We start from the raw sequence: 20,516 nt of genomic DNA, 5'->3' as shown, positions 1-20,516 counted from the left end.
TTTAAAATTTTTTAAATGAAATTTTCTAACTAAGCCACGATGCTCTATTAATGAGGCTATTTTGACTCTGCGTACGACACGGTTTAGACAACTTTAAATCGTTCTTAATTATATAATCACAACTTTGCGAACATATTAAATTAAGTTTCCTTTTTATAGTATTAGTGTACCTACATATTTTTCTTCTCAGAATAATATTAAAATTCACAATGTTTCCTTCATTTATTTCAAACAGCAAAACACTACATGAAAACAAAGGATAACAACATGTTCTTCAGAACTACACCAAGACAGCTGAATATCCCCTTCCTGAATGTCCTCAGCGGTGCACTCTTTTTCTATCAAACCCAGATCTAGATTCAGCATGTTAACCTCTTCATATTTATCATATATTTATAAGAGGAATTTGTTGCAGACCAATGTTAATGGACTCTCAAGGAAAGAGTAACACAAGTTTTAATTTTGACAATTTTGATCCCGATAGGAATTAATTTTTTATTATTTTTTTTATGAAGAAAATATCGAATGGAATGTATTCGATGTCAGCAGGGATTTTAATCAAATAATATTCTAAGAATTATTTATATTAGGTTTGAGGAACGTCAATTTTAAAGAAAAAAAATTATAACAAAACATTTATTAAAAATATTTCATTTATAATGAATTATTACAATACGTAGTGAAAGCAGGAATATGTGTGAATAAATAAGATTTTACAAACTAAGAAATCCCAAAATTAATGATTACATTTGTATAAAAATTAATGTCTTCTAGAAATATTAATTATTATCTACCTAAGATACCGTACTTTAGAACGTTACATAAATAAGAACAACCCACTATGTTAAAACAAAGCATTAAATAAAATATTACAACTATGTAACAAAACTAAAAAAGGATTAACTAAAAATGCATACAACACTAAAGCTGGCCCTGCAAGCAACACTACAAAACAGATGACAGTTTTAACAGGCGAGCAAAAAATGGATTTTTAATTTCAAACTGTTATTGAGATCGTGTTGATTTAATTATTTCTAATGAGTTTTATAATAAAGATGAGTTATTAACATAGCAAATGTAATATCTAATGGTGCATTTACACAATTCCGCGAATAGCGGGGTGATTAGCGGAGCGATTATGTGTTTTAAGGGGAAAAGGAAGACGAATGCATGAATGGTGGTGGGCTTCGACACTCTTATACGAATGTTTTGTCGAATCCCGAGGCGATTAGCGAACTCGAATGTGTGTATGCACCATAAATGGATATCCCATGTTGCTTAACAATTTTAAACATGTCAAATACGATGAGGAAGAGGGACGGATTGAGGAAAGGAAGAGAGGATAACTTATCGGATATACATAGTTAATTTACAGTCAAAATTTTATTGCATTCATATAATAAGATAGTCAATTAACATGCCTACAATCATTCTTATTACCAAAACACGACATACACGCAATAGTACTAATAACCAATTAAGTACGATTGTTAAATAAAATAACCAGTATTTTAATTAATGGCACCGTCCTTTACTTTTTTTATATTAATAAACGCCTAATTAATGCACAAAAACATAAAACGTATTTTTTATATACAAAATTGTGATGTCGCAAATACAATTTAGGTCTTGGTGATTTTTGAATGAAAATATTTTGAAAAAAGATTACCTTTATCTTTGCTCTAACTGGGCTCAGGCTCCGCTCATATTGGTAGTTAAATGAGATGTTTCCGAAACACATTCATAAATATTTAACAGATATATAGGCATAAAAAAATAAATCGGTTTTCACATTATCACACATTTATGTTATACAAAAACGTGATAGTATTTGATATTAATTAAGAACATAGTCATACTTTCAAAACTTCTTTCTATCGCTCTCGATTTTTTACATTTAATTCATTGGTTCAGGGCACAAAATAATGTCCCAACGTACACAATGAAGTATTGTCCTTTATTGTATTATAAAACATCTTATACAAGCAATTGCAACTGTATATTCACACAGTCAAATACCTCATACCATTTTGAAAGGTCCGATAAATAAATATAAAAATATTTATCACGAAAAATAGTAAATATACACGATATGAAACTTACGCTTATGTCTGTCATTTTACACTCAGATCAAAATCAGTTATATCGAATTCACATGTATTTAGGTATACAAAAGTTATTTTGCTCATAGCATAGATGAGATGATAATTAAATTTTTAAGCTTTATTACCCCATTTATGCTTCGAGAATATAAAATTATTGTTCGCTTTGTAGTAAATAATATAATTATAATTAATTAATATAATTATAATAATTTATAATATAATTAATAACTTACATAACTCATATACTCACTATATAGAAACACATATCTAAATTTTGATTTCAACATTTCTAATAAATTAGTACAACTTAAGCAATTATAGCAGTAGCATAATTTACAACTAAAATGTTGTTCAATAAATAAAGAAAACATCATAAACGTTTAACTTGACATTCTTATTTAAATAATAGGCAAAAGATAGAAAAATGATTTTAATAATAAACTCTATAACAATTTTTATAATAAGCTAGCTGTGCCTTGCAGCTTCACTCGCACTTTTCATTGCTCCGCTGCTATTTGTCGCAGCACTATATTATTAGCCTTTAACAATCCTCGATAAGTGGACTATCAACATAAATATATTTCTTTTCAACTCGACCCAGTACCTCCTGAGATTAACGCGTTCAACAACAAACCACTTTATTACCCATATTAAAATGACATCATTGATAATCATGCCAGGTGGACAAATAGTGTTCATTTAATAAACAAAACAAATAGTTCAAAAATAGGGCCAGTTTTACATTCATACAATTTAAAAAGAGTATTTCAATCGTGTGACGACATTCAAAACAAAATTACAAAGAATTCCTGAAAGTTTAACTTCCAGACGATACATAGGGCTCATTTGTAAAGAATTATATAAATTCGGAAATTGGAAGAAAGGGGTTTTTAAAGTAACAAATAGGATATGATAGCAGAGCTATTACTCTCTATCAATCGTGCAATATAACACCGAAGGTTGTTTTAGGACACAATTTATTTAACTATTCCATAATAATCAATTATGTGCGTAATGCGTTTATGGAAATGAAAAAAGGTATGCTGTAAATTCCATATCTAAACATTTTACGTTAGAATGTTGATCAGCAATAACTATCTATTTGTGTTGAGAATATTCGAGAAGCTATACAATAATAGTATGTAAAAACATGGCGAGAGTTACGTTATATATTCATTGTAAATCAATTCAAATTGATATAATTAAATTCATTTTTCATTTCAATAAATAATATTGACTTACACTTAATAAACTGTAGAGTTGATGTTTAGTTTAGCTCTCTTTGGAGTTTGGAAAAATCGTTTATTGCTAGTCTGATAAAACTAATGGAAAACAGTTTTATTTTATATTTGAAGACTTAAAAATGATACTTATATTAAGCATTGTTACATGTCTCACTATATGTTAGGTGTACGTATCTCTATAAAACATTAATCATTCACAATTATGGGTGAAGGATGTTGGATACATTCTCATAGAATAAAAAAATAGTTAGGGTCATTGTTTCATCAATACTTAGTATCAATGGCAGCACGTCAGTGCACACATGGAGATTTGAGCTCAACAAATCCGAGAAATAATTTCGCATAGTATTCGTATAGTATTCGTAGCAATCACGCTATAACCATATATATCACCAAGTTCCGATAGCTATTCATTTTTCATATCAAACCTGGAAACAAGCGGGAATCGCACGATACGCAATTGGTTCGCGTAGTCACAGACTATCGCGTCTTTTAGCGGGAGTATTTGTCGCACGAATATGCAGCCGTCGCTTTGACCTGAAGACAAAAATTGCAATATAAATATTTCTACATAGCAACTGTAGTTACAGCATCGGACGTAATGACACAATTCGATCAAGCATTTAGAATTTTTTTTTTTCTAATTTATTCTACTTCATTTGTTCTAAAGATTCAATTGTATTTGTTATAACACATTTAGTACTAGATTTAGTTTTACTCGTTAAAAGTATAGACTTTAGTATAGACTAAAACCGTCCAATATTCCTTATATAACGTATTTTCAATAAGTTGAAATTTAAGTTTTTCAGTAATCAATGAATCTTTCAATAGAAGATATTTAAAATCTTTTCTCACTTATTTAATGAATAATCTTACCAAACAAAACCCTTCGTATGACATCTCCACTACTTAAATCGTAAGCTGTTAGTCCACTTCTATCGCCCATCACTAAGAGAGTATGAGTCAAAGGTAGCATACGACTCATGTAGTTTAAACCCTTACGAGAAGAAAAATAATAAAAAACATTAGATCATTTTAAATTTATTTCAATGTGTGAATTTTGATATTATGAGCGGGCTTCAATTCGGACATTTTAAGAAATTAAACTTTTGTAGTCGGATTTATTAAATTCGTTATAGATCATCCGACCCTTTCGAACTTGCGCGGTCGCAAGCAGAGAGACTGCAAGAATCGCGGGTGATTCAAAACAGTTATTTGGTTTATCTGAAATATATTACAGACTTTAAATAGACAACGTATCATACATATTAAATTAATAAAATGTACTCTACTTTAAATACATCCTTTACGTTTCATATTATCGCGTAAAAAATAAAATATATCTCACAATGTGTATAGAATTAAGCATATGTCCCTGAAATCTGTCCCATATGCAGAGCCGTTCGTCCGCGCCTGCAGACACCACGTACGAGGCCGTATACGTTAGTGACGTCACTGCGCCATCGTGCGCCTGCATGCTATATAGACACGCACCTGTAATATAACATTATACTATATTTAACAGGAAGATATATTGAAAAAATTATACGTACATCAATTTTATTAATTGTTATTTTACATAATATTTGAAAGGATTTGTTAGATCGAATCTCTGTTGTGAATGTTTTTAATCCCCGCAAATAGAAAACAATGGCGTTCATTAAAAATAGCGTAGTGTGGGTGACTCTACTCTATATTTAATCGCTTTTATGTAATATGAATCGGGAGTTTATCCTCCTGCACAGTACCAGGGTAGATACCCTAAGATAGATTAGATAGATAGATATCTATCTCCTGGAATACGATTGATTGTTTAAAATGGCAAAAAAAAAACTTTTTGAACATACCGGTATGTATCGACAACAAACACCTCTTCTTTCTTTCTTATTTCTGCAAGAAATGGCGAAAACACTCACCCGTATGTAAATCCCATACACACAGTAAACCATCTTGTGAACCACTGCCCGCTATAGTGGGATTTGCGTGATCTATGAAACAACTCGTTATTGGCCCGCAATGTCCGTGAAGCGTGAATAGCTGCGTTAGATCCGGACTTGAAAATACCTGAAAATATATGTTTTACATAGAATAAATAATTTTTATTTTTAACTACTTTTCATACTACCAGCGGCTATCGACTGATGAAGTCCAAAAGTTCTTATTCAACTACTAATAAAAAGCGCGTAATAAGATTAACGTGTTATCTTACTTTTTCATTGAAAAGAATACTAAATGACAATAATCCGGAGTGTTCTAAAGCAGATTTTGTACGATGAAAATAAATATAACGCTATATTAATAATTATTCGCTCGTTCCAACGATCTCGAATCCACCTGAGGACACCCAAATTTTATTAAAATCAGTCCAGACCTTTAGGAGTTCAGTGTCTGAAACGCGTACGAAAGAAATATATAAAATATCTTACTTTAAGCACATGGTCTTGTCCACCAGTGAGTATACGACCTCCTTCAGATTGCAGCTCATTGATTGGTTGCTGATGCGGCCGGCAGTGTGCGACGCGAACGCATACCACTTCTAAAATACAATATAAAAAATTCGTTATATTCATTTTAATTATATTTTTGATTGAAGGTTCGAAAATGAAAAGAGACAGACCACATCCACAGAATTTTTCATGTTTTGTTACGTGATAACTCTGTGGCTGACCGAATGACAAAAAACTTTTTGTGTTTGCAGGGAAATTTTAGGTCCGAATTGGGACGATTTTTGTGTGTGAAGGAGGCTAAAAAGTGATACAAGCTACTATTGTGATATTGATATTGTGGAATCAATTTTATTTATTGCATGCTATCACAACTTCAATAGCACTATTTTCCTCATTGGCAGACAAAAACATATTCATGATACACTACTATAACATTATACATTATATTTATTATAATTATATATTAATATGTATAATATACGATATTAATGAAACAGGCCATTAATAATAACCTTCACCATCACTATTTTCAGCTTCATACGAAAAGCTCATTCTGCTCCGAGCCATTTGATCTTCCATGCCACACCTTAGTGAATCAGCTGAACCTGTCCTCTTGTGCGCTGTAATAAAGCCATTTAATTTATTCTCTATACGAATAAAGGTGATATTTAGTATAAATAATATTTTGAAGAAGTGAATACTGTGGGAATCTATTGGGTGAAATAGTCATTATAACTAACTGTTTATAGTAACTATTCTTACCCAACTACTCCTGGCAATCAAGTGGATGATGTCACCTTTTTTCCACTTATTTAATATAGAATATCGTCAACAAAGTTCAATCAAAAAGACGATATTTATTAAAACTAGCTACCAGTCCCGGCACCGCCCGGGCACCGATAACATACCGTTATTGAAATAATAAAAACTATCCAATCTTTTTCTTGGTTGGATCAAACTTCACATAGTATACAGATTTGATTAAAATTGTATGTGTAGTTTAAGAGTCCACAGCGGACAAACAATGTGACACGTAATTTTTATATATTACGATTTACCAAACCCTATTGCTCACTGTAATAATAAAAAAAAAAACTTGCAACAATATAGTTATAAGAAAAAAAAAAAAAAATCACTCACTCCGTCGATGCGCAGTGCTAAACCGCCAGTCGACGTGCGCGCCGGACGCCGCGTTGTACGCGTCCAGTCGGTACAGCGTCACGTGGCCGGTGAGCAGCGCGACGCATATCCGCCGCCCCCCGCCCAACACTTTCACGTGCGTCACACCAGTGCCGCTCGGCCGTTTCTCCATACACCACCATACACACTGCGATTGTTAATCTTTATATTAGAACTATGCGATATTAGTCGATACTCGATACGCAAATCCTCAACGCTTTTTCCTCAACATTTCGAGACAAATGTCATTTGAATTGTTATTTTTAACAAAAGCGCAGCCGCCATCAAGTTGTTAGAACTAGACCATATTCAAATGAACCTACATGGCAGGCACCAGCTTTCTAACTGAAACAGAGTCATAAAAATCGGTTGACCTAAAAAGAGAATTTTATAGACGAATTTCTAATCTCCTCCTTTTTTGAAGTCGGTTGAAAATACGATTTACTCAGAATTCCTTTTGACGACACAAAATGGCGCAAAATCGACGCTATTCTCAGTTGAAGCGTTGTAGGAATTACCTTCAATTTACCAGATGTCGCCTCCCAAAACTCCAACCTTCCGTCTGCACAGCCCAATATGATAAGATCATTGCAATAGTCCATACACCACACCGGGGTTTCCCTCATAGGTTTCGCCCTCCAGTTCGAATTGGTCGCTGCATCTCCACGATCACTTTTGCTCAACACCTCATGGGTATTCTTTAACACTTTATCACTATTCACATAAGTACTTTCATCAATTATTTTCTCGTTAACATGATTACCACAGAACTCTCTATTTGCACTATACTTATTAATGTCCATATTTTCTTTCGTTTCATACATGTCGTGCTCGTCAGATAAGTACAGATCTCTGTGAACGAGAATAAGTAACATTACAATAATTATTTAAATTTCTAAGCTTCAAATCACCTTCATCCAAACCACATTTACACACAAGTTAAAATTTTAATATAATCATTAATAATATTAATATATAAATATTAATAACTAAATTATAATATAATCATTAATTACTTTATCTATAACAGTACATCATTTTACAATTCGTGGTAAAGTTTCGTGATGATGTTAATATTATATTTAAAGTCAATAGCATTAGAAGTTAAATAGATTGAACCTAATTAATCATTGATTTGTTTTTAACTACCAACGTCTGGCGCCTGCGCCGTCATTTAACCTAAACGTACCATGTGCCAGTACTTTTAAATACATCTTCATTACAAAACAATAAGAACTAAAACAACAAATGCACTTTTAAAAAAATATTATTGAAATTATAACACGCCTTACCTAAATGTCTTAGCAAAGTTATATTTGGTATTTTCAGCAACTGGGAGACACAAAGACGGATTTCGTTTACTCGTTTGAAATTGCAATCGACTCAGGTGATTATTCAAAACACCCCTTCGTAAACGCACCTATAAAGCGATGTAATCAATTCTTAAAAGATATAAAATCAAACGTAATTATTGCAATCATTAAAGGTATAAAAATATACAAACCTCAGGCCTTTGTATAATATCTAAGTCATGTGACTCTGAAAGAATAAAAAAAATAGACATGAATATCTGAATAATATATGTAAGATATGGGAACAATAATAATTTAATTTACCTTGAATTACAGGATGGAAATCAGAATCTTCCATATTCCTCTTGTTATTTGCTTTATCGCACATTTCCATTTCTAATTTGAAATAGCTATTGAGAATAAAAATACAATCATCACAAATTAACCAATCAATAAAAAAATTTAAATACAAGCCAGCTAGCTAGCACTTATAAATCCGGTTATAATCTATACTTGATATTGTATAGCTGAAGAGTTTGTTTGTTTGAACGCACTAATCTCAGGAACTACAGGTCCGATTTGAAAAATTCTTTCAGTGTTAGATTGCCCATTTATTGAGGAAGGCTATATATGTACCGCGGGCGAAGCCGGGGCGGACCGCTAGTCTTCTATATATATAAAAATCAATTTTAATTTCCCGTGAGCACGACACACGTGGACGGTTGGAGCAATGTCGATAATTAGTATTCTTTATTAAAAATCCAAAATAAATAAGCTGGATATAATATCGGCTATATAAACTTCACGCGTCTGACAGTTCGCGATATGATAGGACAATGTCTGTCGGGTAAGCTAGTGTCATAATAAAATATATACTCACGCACTACGATCGATGTTGGTAATGATTTCACCATTGAGCGAATCCCAAACTTTAATGTTTCCCTGTAGACATGAGCTTACAATTTTTTCCCCATCTGTGACTAGACATTCTACCTCTTGACTGTGACCAGCAACTACTAGGGGAACTGCTTCCATGACCAACTGGAGGAAAAAAAATCATATAACAAACTATTACTAGAGAATTACTTATTTACAACAATTATTAAGCAGAACAGAATAAAAAATACTGATATTATGTAAATGAACGAGAAATCTTATTGTACTAAATGCAATTACTCAATTCAACCGATATTTTTAGGATTGCGTATTCAAATGGTAAATAGTCCCGACTCCCGATTGTATTACTATGGTTTGGCTGTCCGTCCGTCTATCACCAGGATGTATCTCATAAATCGTGATAATAAGACAGTTGAAACTATTTAACAAGATGTGTGTCTGTTGCCACAATAACACCATGTTATAAAAAATATCGAGACGTAACTATTGGCACAGTAATAAATTGGATGGGTGACCAATTGTGTTTGCAGTTACTCTTAAGATTATCTGTACGGACCCTCTAGTATCGTGACTCTGACTCGCAATTAACGTGTTTTTTAATTACAACCTAGTGAGGTTTAATTATCTTCAATGTCAATTTCTCTATAAATGCAAATATAAAATATGTTCACGAAACAATAGAATAATCGAATTGAATAATCGAGAAATTAGTTGAATAATCTTGTAACACAATAAGTACCAACAGTAAAACGATTGATATTAACAAATTAATTACTTGTACTGCAGGTTGCTTCGCTATAATTTTTCTGTACTCGTCATCTTCGTTCCAAGAGGCGCGCCATTCTGCGTAGTGTCGGGAGCAAATGCACCTAAACACAAAGCTAGACATAAATTCTCTATTCGTTTCTTTCTTTTTACACATATAGCCAAGGAAATAAATTACTCTAGTTCTGGCAATTTTGCAGTTATAATTCAATTATTAACAACAAAGCAAAAACTAAATTGGATATACACTAATAGAAAAATTATACCTTACTAATTTTAGAGTACTAAGTATTAACTATAATATTTAAGATTGTTAATAAAATTTAATATTATGAGAGAATTTAATAAAATTGATTCTTGAACTAAAAATTGTCTGTATAAAATCGTATCGTTGATAAAAATAACTCACCTATATAATACTACCATCATATAAGCGATCACAGCTATACTAATTGAACAGAGTATCGTCAATAGTAAAATTTCCATAGGTGTCGTCGGATAGATTGGTATTTCAGACCCCTTACCCCATTGCTGCTGCCCTTTGCTCTCGATCAAGTCAAATTCTAAAACAAAAGTTACTCAAAAAAAATAAGGAAAGTATCAAAATACCTACAAAAATAGAACAAAATCATAAATAATAACACAGTTTTAGTCAAACTAGATTAAAATTATTTTCAAGAAATTGTCATACCACACTGAATCGAAACTGTTACCACGCTCCAGCAAAACACGCGTGTATCCAAAGCGACAGCTTACATCGAATGCAATATTGAATTAAATCTTTTATTTTATGTGTCTATCTTTAAGCGCGATAATGTTACATCTTATAGTAAGAGTGACAGCTAGCTATACGCTATTATACACAAAGCTCCCAGAATACAGGCTACGGAAACTCTAACCTCAAGTAACCTGTACGAGATATTAGCATGAGATATTTAGAAAAGATGATAAATTTCGATTTAATATGCTACTTCTCTATTAAGGTATAATGTATGTAAATATGTTCATCGTTTTTTTTATCTTGTTAATTATTTAATACAAAACTTAAAACAACGCACTCGATAAAATGCATTAAAACAAATTTACCTTCAAAACGTACTTTAGGAGGCATTTATTCTTCAATGATTTGGTTCAAACTGTCTATGCAGATAGTAAACAAACAAATTTAATATTTATGACATTTATTGCATAGCTCAGCCATTATATGTTATTTATTATATTAAACTTTTTAAACCATCATAAGGAATCTGTATCCAAATCCAGTGGGAACAAATATGGCCTAATGAATTAAGACGATCAAACTCTGAATTTACTATTTAATCCAAATCTATGTACTTTAACCAGACAAGAAGAAAGCACAAAGCACTCACCGGGTAATATATCAATAGGGTCTAGAGCGGCGGCCAAGGCCTGCCAGCGCAGCGGCGGCGGGTCGCGCTCGTCCGGATGCCGCACACCGGCCGCCACTTCTGGACTCACCCGATGACTCACCAGCAGAGGTGGCAACACCACCACGTACTTACCCGCCAGGGTCTCGTTGTATTGGGACAGGATGGCCGACCAGTGGTAGGGAGTCAACCTAAATGTTTATGGAAATTAGAAAAGGTTCATGGTAAAATGAAAAGCAATGTTATTCTTGCTTAGAATAACTACAAAAAATGAAGAATGAATTCGCGTTTATATTAACGGGGTTTTATTGAATACATAAAACTCACCTAGTCCAGGGACGAGAATGTGAGGAATGTTTCAAATAAATAGTATCATTTTCGTCGACTGCCACCTTCTCACCCTCAACGACATCAAGCAGAGGCGAAAATACCAATGGATGCCGTCCACTATTGTTATAATTCATATACAGAGTCGTTCTAGGTGTTACATTGTCAGCGCTTTTGTTTCTCTCTGTAGATGAGTCTTTATCAACATTTGTTATGAAGTACTCTACGATCCCAGAATTATAAACAATCATTGATATCCAAACGAGCATCCACACCATGAAGGCTCTTTGGAAAAATCTCGTTCTTGCCCACATATTGACTAAACGAATCCGCTTTGGGACACGATTGTCCGGCGTTCCGGGACTAGAATTCCTTTTCGCAACTACATCTGTGGGACTATTTTGGGCCAAACCGTTTAATCTTGGATGCGACTTCGACTTAGTCATTCTTTGAGGAGACAAGCTATGATCGTCGTAGCCATTACTATATCTCCAGTTCAAAGCGTAACTCGAACTAAAATATTCTTTCAAGTGTAACTTATTATTCTGCTCTGGCAAATATTCCATTCGACTCACATCTATACCGAGTATAGGAGCGAAAAACATCATTTGCACGAAATAATCCGAGATGAGACTCACGATCATATAAATCGAAAACTCTTGAATGAAGGGCACGAACGTGAACAAGCTCACGGTTAAAATTGTTATTTCTGTGAGTAAGTTTTTTGTGATCGACCATCCCTCCTTGCTGAGACCTTGAGCCAAACGAATTTTAACGTCTAATCTTGAGTCCGTCGACGTCACGCTCTTTGTCAGTACCAAAATATTCTCGAGGCCAACGATTATGACTAGATAGGGAAAAATTTCTTTTCCTTGAAGGCTTAGGGAGAAACCGAAATAGAAGCATATTCCCATAGACATTGATAAACTGCCGGCAATTGTTACTACGGAACACGCCGCTAAGCCTAATTTAGATTTTATGAATTCTATTTTTCTAACAGAAAAATAAACGTAGAGAAATATTCCAACGAGTGATATGAGTAACGGAACTAATTCGTGATAGTTAAACTGTCCTGGATAATAAATCAAAGTGACTTCTTGCGCGTTTGTGTTCAGTGTTTCTTGATATAACGGATACATATCTTTCAACTTACTCGTAAGAGTATTAATGAATCTGAAATAATAATAACAATTAAGATAAACAATATAATAATAACTGATAATTCAACTGACATCGAACGATTTTTGAACACATTATTTGCTGATAAATATGTAAAAGCATTGATAAGTGAAGCTAGTTTCCTACCATGAAATGTGAAGCATTTTAGTAAAGTCTAAATATTTCCGTCTATCGACAATAAAAGCGAGGAACACTTTATTACAATTATTATTATATTATTACATTTATTACTATAGTGGATATAACAATTAATAATATCACATCAATCGCTTAAACCTAAAAAGGAAAACATTAAAAATTTGTATTATATTAAATTTTAGATTCACTTTAATAACGTTTTAACTGTATATTTTTCAAATAACGATAATTGTTTGATTAATTACGGTAATTCGTGTTTACTTTACAAACCTTTGATCTGCATTTTCATAAAATATTGTAACGGCATATTGTAGAACACGAGGCCGAGCCCGCAGCGGGTATCGCTTTATACCAGTATCTCGGATATGCATACCGAATGCCATTTCTGCGATAGAAGCCTTGCCTTTTAGAATATTCTAGAAAAGGAACATCTTATTTTAATTGCATTTTATTTTATGAAATATAAACATTAAATTTATTCTGATCCGTGTTTCGTGCGTATACATTAAATATTTATATATTTATTATAAGAAATATATTTGCAAACCCATAAACTAAACCAAAACCCATAAAATAAATGAAGAGAATACATAAATCATCTATCATCATAAGGAGGCGTATGCCAATGGAGCTCCCAAATCTTATGAGATTTTAGTTTAAAAAACTAATCAGAATAATTCTGGTTAGTAAGAAAATAAGTATAGCGACAAAGTGTAAATAGATAAAAACAAAGAAAGGCATTTTAAGATTACGTCTTAATAAAATAATATGATGGTGGAGGGCGAAACGCAAGTTTATATTGAAATTAGGATAAAGATGCTTTACGAAACCCTCAACTACTTTGTTGAATTGAATAAAAGCAGCCTATCTTAGCAAGACAACTAATTCTCAAAAGGTTTTTAACATCATCAAGATAATTGCAATATATTTAAACATATATTTGGCATAAATAAATTAATCAAGTTGAAACAAATATTATGGTATATTTTTATCTTCACTATCTTGATTAAATACAACTTATCTTTCAACGAATAATGAATCATCAGGATGATTGGTTAAGAAACTAAAGAACTAGGAGTGAAACAACTTTTTACAGCAGTAACATTTTTATATAATATCAATTTGCGTCTTTGATTGACCTGAGAAAAACAATAATACTAGTTGCTAGTTATTCACTTGTGACTGATATTCTCAGAAGTGAATATGGCTGATCGTTTTCGCCAATTATATGCATGCAACCAAGGGTGTGCACTACAACCATGTGCGATAAAATCGTTCGTGAAATAGGCATTCCTATGGCAAAGGACAATTTTCGTATTTAAAATTTATGTCTTCAGATGTTTCACCGAGTTTAATTTGATAACAGTGGACATTGGTTACATTTGTGTTCTCGTTTAAACAAATTAATCGATAAGATTGTATGGTTTTCTATTTCGTCGTTCTAAAATATTTACAATTACTAAAATTGATAACACTCGGAATATTTTTGTATCTATCTGAAAACATATATTAATATATTAATGAGTACTAGGCGCATTTATTCTATTTAATACGTAGGTTAGGATTATCTAAGCGCGTTTTTATTATCTAAGGATATCTAAGGATTATCTAAGCCAATTTTTTACTTTTAGCTCTTATGTTAAAATAAGGTTTTCAGTTTTTCCTTAATGTAGACTAGAAATAGGATAATATGAAATGTATTAAATTAAAAAATTGTATATAGTATTTACCATACACCTTAAGAACTATCCGTGTAAACAGTAGGTGTTTTTAATGACGATAATTATTTAAACTGATTACTATTGAGAATTTATGTTAAGGCTCTTTACCATTTCAGGGTAGGAACCCTATGATAGCGATTTAAAACGCTATATCATGCGTCGTTATTCACCACGTGAGTGTAAAATTGATCCAATATCATGCACTTGGAAGCAATTTGCATGACTTTGGTTGTATATAGCTCTATGAAATAAACGACTGATAATTTTTATACATAACACAAATTTATAAGACGAAGACGAATAAAAAAATTAAAGACAATTCATCAGTGCTAATTTACGTTTAGAAAATTTATTTTTAATGTTTTGTATATGTTAGTATGACTCAAGGCTTAGATTAATTTTGAACACGCTTTTATTAGCATCACTTTTATGCTAACCTTAGCATGCCTATGAATACCTATGCACTTCTATGTAACCGACTTATTCAGACTCAGTTTTGAAGCACTTAATGGTCAGATTTAATAAAACTTTGTATCCTTATCAAGGATTGGTGACAATACAATGAATTCATGAGTCCATCTTATTATCATGATAAAGGTCGCCAGTATTAAATAATTTCCTTACGTATATTTTATATAAGAGCAAGTGAGACGATTTTGTTGCTTCTATTATTATTATTCAAGCGTTTTTTTTTAGTATTTTTTACAATAATCTATTTTTTATATTATAAATTATAGGATTGAGCTATTCTTTTTTCAATTGTAAAAAAGTCAATAATGTAGTTTAGCTTGTTATTTATTTTAAGATTAAACAACACATAAATCCAGAATGTTAATTGTTAACATAAAGACAATAAACTTAACCTGTACTGTGTACTATAATTATACTGTCATTGACATGACCTAAATAGCGTTGAAAATCATATACCTAGGTACTTAATAAATACATCACTAAAAAAATATTTAAAGAAATTGAGACATTATCTTAGCTATGCTATGCAGCTATGCAGTCTCTTTCTTAGACAAGCATAGTACGGAATAAAAAAATAACATGAGTATATGTGATTGTTATATACTATTTTAATTATACTTTGAGAAGTAGATCAGTTTGGTGTTCAAGCAAGTGTATGTTTGTACTAGTGTTAATGTTATGTTCGTATATTTTGCTACGTACTTTATAATGCTACAGATAGGGACAAGACGTCGACAGCTTGCGTCTAGTTTATGACGCTATCTTACTTCTGAAATTCTATATATATATAGTGTTTTATCACCACGGACAGCTTCAGTAAACTCAAATGTTACATTTAAAATATTCAATATTATGTATTCACCTGATAATTGTGGATTGTATTGACAATATTTGCATCAAGGGAGAAAGACTGCAGGTTTTGCTGCCAGAGGTTAGCTGGTGACAATAACAGGCAACTATATTCTGGAAGTACTCGGTCCACACTCGCTTTACTATTTGACTTTTTTATAGCTTCTATTTGATAACAATGCTGCAAAAGTGTCTCTTTTCTGTAAAGAAATTATTGTTACAATCGTATTTTTATTAATCTCATACAATAACAAGTATTTATGATCAATATTCAAATTGTTGTATTTGTTTGTGATGTAAGTAATTACTTATTTTATACTTTATTATTGACTTGGATAAGGCTCATACAATGTGTTAACTAAACAATAGAAAATTGATTGGATCCTTTAATATTGAGGATATATGTAATGTTATTATTAGATCTGCTTACATTTTTATTCAATATACTCATAAAAATAATGTATATCAAATATTACAATGTATTTATTACATACAAATAGTAAAATAATCACAATGTCGCATTCAATGGAGCACCACAAATTTTTATACATTCGCAATAATAACACTCTCAACATTTGAAGACACATGAAAAAAATTTGTTATCATTATTATTTCAGATACACCAAAATACTTGAGTCTAAAGCAAAATCTTATATTTATTAATAAAACTCCTTCAGATATGTATTTACTGCCAATTCGCAACTGCATCACAAATAAGGCATTTTCTAGTTAAGAATACATACGTTTCAGGATTTTCATGGTTTCTCACAGCTTCAAGCAACCTGAACACTTCTTGTAATGGAGCCCGAAATGCATCCCACATTTTCAAGTTATTGTTCCATGGTGACACACCTATTTATAATTACATTATACTTTATGTATTCGTATATAGATGGAATAAAAAAGGAGCTTACAACATACAGATAAATAAAAATTTAAAGTTAAAATAATACTTTTTGTCAGCTTCAAATAAATTGCATTCTATATGTATGTAAAAAAAACATAGGGACAAACATGAACCTCCTCTTTTGGAAGTTGTTATTAAAGGGAAAGATTTGATTTTTCATTTGTTATCAATTAAGTTTAAAACTGCAGTATAGATTTTCTAATTACTCATTTTATAAAAAACTACATCTTCATCAAGTAAATAAAGATTTTTTGTATCTTGGGTCAAATCAGGTGATACTGCAATTTCAAAAAAATATTCTATTAAAATTCCGCTGTATTTTCTTTTTACTGAGAAAAAAATTGCTGTATATCTTCAAAAGCATTTCAACTATAAGCAAGATTCACAGAAAACAAACAATTATAGTATTAAGAAATTATACCTATCCTCATTATAATTTGATGAATATAGAGAAGTGGCTTGTCTTTAACCCACACATATGGAAGTTTTTGTGTTTCATTGTATAAATATTCCAACTGCACAAAGTTTTCTGAAACAAATTAAAATATGTAAGTGATATTGAAACATGAATACTTAATTTATCCAATTAAGTGTGTTAAAGTATTGCCTAATCTATACATATAATAAATGTAGAAAAGTCATTTTTGTACATTGAAAAAATTGAAAAAAAAAAAGCCAGTGTGTGAAAAGATAACTAACAGAACCCATTTCCATCATTTTTGAAATTTTTGTCTGTTTGTTTGTGCGCACATCACGTAAAATCTACGAATTAAATGCAGACAATGTTTATATACAAAAATTATACATAACTTGAGTTATAACTTAGTTTTTGTTTCATCGAAATCGGTTTACTCTGTCACAAGATATGATTAATTTGATATTCCTACGGGATACGGACTTCCGCGGGTGAAACCGCGGGGAGCAGCTAGTTATTTAATATAATCTGTTTTTATATAGAGCCTTGATAACATAGTCACAATGTAAGTTACAAATTTAAAGGCTATTAATGCATTATTACATAAATATTAATTTGACTATTTTATTACAGCATTTACAAAAACAATAACCATATCTATTATAAGCATTATAATGTTGAAATATTCTCATGCTGGTATGAAAACAACCGTTGAAGGTCAGCTTTGTTTTGTTTTAAAAAAATAGTAATTTTAGAATGGGAGCAGGAAAACAATCATTGTTATGTTCACTCTACTTCTAATTTTAAAACATAAAATATATATGGAAATAAACTTACTTGAATGCAAACATGGTTTGGTCGAACACTCTGAATTTGCTAAATGTTTATCATTTACACTAAAAGGCACATTTACAACTGTAGGTATATTACCGGGTAGAGGTACATTAAGCAGAGGATAGCTGAAAAGTTGAAGAATATTACAGTGACAATATTCAAATCAATTATAGCATGTGGATCCATTTTTCTATTACAGACAATTCATTGTACAAGCTTACATTCATTGTTATGTTGACAATAAAGTTATTGGAACTGAATAGGAATGGCAATGACCTCTCCTGAACGCATTGCATTGAATATAAGAATACTTACCAGCATAGCAAAACAATAGAAAGCGCCAATGTTATCGCTGTTATTGGATATGATGAGCAAAAGAGCCCATATGTATAATATATTTGGGCTACCCTTTCGGGTAAAGTAGGTCCAGTCATTGTTGATATATGTTAATTATAAGTCCGAACAACTGCGTGTTTCAAATGAGAACTTTAAGACACCATTGCATGAACATTCACATCACTGACAACGTTTGAGAAACATTTTGTAATTATATTGCACTTAGTATTATAGATGTTCGCATGTCCTGTCGTAATAAGATGGATTACTTGAATAAAGTGCATCATGCATGAATATACCGCTATACTCACTGTGCACTGTTACATCAGTCATCAAAGTTGATCAAAGCAACCACGCAATTTTGACATTTGACACTTGTGCATATTCCGGGTATTACCACAGAGTGCTTATTAAATCTTAAACTTGCTATATGCACAGATAAACCAATAAAATTTTTAATCTTCTTTTTTCACAAGTATCATAAAAAGTATTTTTATACATTCAATCACTACATGTACTCAAAAGTAACCATCCAAAGTTTGAAGCAATTTATGTTATGTTGTTACGAGCGCAACAAAATGGCATCCCATTTTATTATAATTTTGTGGAGCAAATTTTTTTTCTCTAGTATACAGCGATGCATACTAATGTGTAAACTATCAGATATAAAAATAAAAAATTATAAAATTTTATGACACTGTGGTGTTGTAACCTATAATCACTGTCAAGACATTCAATAATTATTAAAACAATATAGTTCAATGTATATAAATAGAATTTTACTTTATTTTTTATTTTTTCAAACCATCTTTTGCTTAAGTATAATTTTACGTAATATGTACTTTTTAGCTATAATATGTATCTTCTTATCTGTATTAAAACAAGAGGCTGTATAGCTGTGAGCCTTTGATGTTTGAGTTGAGTAAAAAAAAAACCTATCGATAAACGCGCGCTTTTTGAGTTGTAAGTTGTAACTTGTAGGCTTTAGATAACAAACACAAAATACAAAATCCTTTGCTTTAGCGATATTTCCTGTTGAAAGGCTTCTTGAAATGGCTAATAAGTGGTACGCAATAGAAAATAAAGGTGACGTTAAATATAAGGAGGTCAGAACATTCTTTAAAGACTAATTGGAAAGGAGGTAAGAAATATGTTACCTTTGATATTAACTAAGTTTCAATCATTCATAAATCATAACTCACTTTGTCTCCGATTTTATAAAATGGAAATTTTTCATTGTAGTTATAAGTTTTAATAATTATTCCTATTAAGTGATTTAATTTGTTATTCCAACATGCATTTTGGTTTTGCTAAAATTTGTTTTTACCAGCTCGGTGACCCACCCACCAGCTCCATTGCCGAAGGTGGCATAACTGTGAGTTGAGACTGGCTATAATAGTTCTTCAAAATTATAGTTTTTGCTATATTATAATTAGATACAAAATGCATGTTCGTTAGGTTAGCTGGTAAAACATAATAAGTACCTAGGTATTTAGTATAAAAAAAACGTAGAATAAATACTAAGCAGTAAAAAACTGTGGAGTATTTCTATTTTTATAAAACCTTATAATTAGTAACTAGTACTTATCATTTTTAAATTTACCCAATACCTTTTGAACTAAATGTAATGAGTAGAATTCGTTTTCCAATCCAATTATATTGTTTAATTGAGAGAAATATATTAAAAAAATCGTAATTTTTACATGAATTGTCCTTAACCGTTCGTACGATAGAGGGCGATGTGCAGGCTGTTTTAGACCGGCTAAAATGATAGTCACTGCCAAAATTCAGCACATACTTCCTCAATATAAGAATTTCCTATTTTATGCTAATGTGACTGGACTGAACCTGGTTAGTCGTATGTTGCTATGTTATGCATATATATGTTGAAATATCAAAAATTAAACAATGGAAAAACAAAACAAATCTATTTATATATACATATATATATATATTTTTTATTTCAGTCTCTCTTATTCTAATATAATTTTCTTTTTTTTTCTAATTAATAATGATGGCAGT

The 20,516-nt window shown here is 31.3% G+C and overlaps 1 protein-coding gene across 1 annotated transcript; it reads right to left on the bottom strand.

The window, feature by feature from the left end:
- Positions 1–622: 622 nt before the first annotated feature.
- Positions 623–18,841, bottom strand: LOC119835545 (sterol regulatory element-binding protein cleavage-activating protein). The gene is made up of 22 exons (XM_038360448.1): positions 18,474–18,841; positions 18,162–18,283; positions 17,331–17,438; positions 16,746–16,854; positions 16,016–16,202; positions 13,232–13,377; positions 11,645–12,817; positions 11,300–11,508; positions 10,339–10,492; positions 9,940–10,033; positions 9,148–9,308; positions 8,592–8,677; positions 8,480–8,514; positions 8,268–8,395; positions 7,494–7,827; positions 6,937–7,123; positions 6,309–6,416; positions 5,776–5,885; positions 5,266–5,413; positions 4,698–4,843; positions 4,226–4,346; positions 623–3,886 (listed from the first exon to the last, which is right to left on the bottom strand). Exons 1-22 carry the CDS (start codon positions 18,590–18,592, stop codon positions 3,756–3,758), a joined length of 4,116 nt encoding a protein of 1,371 aa, XP_038216376.1. The 5' UTR covers positions 18,593–18,841; the 3' UTR covers positions 623–3,755.
- Between the last annotated feature and the right edge of the window lie 1,675 nt (positions 18,842–20,516).

This window comes from Zerene cesonia, chromosome Z (assembly GCF_012273895.1).
Source record: "Zerene cesonia ecotype Mississippi chromosome Z, Zerene_cesonia_1.1, whole genome shotgun sequence".
Taxonomy (NCBI): Eukaryota; Metazoa; Arthropoda; class Insecta; order Lepidoptera; family Pieridae; genus Zerene; species Zerene cesonia.
This window is presented reverse-complemented; position numbering and strand designations above follow the sequence as displayed.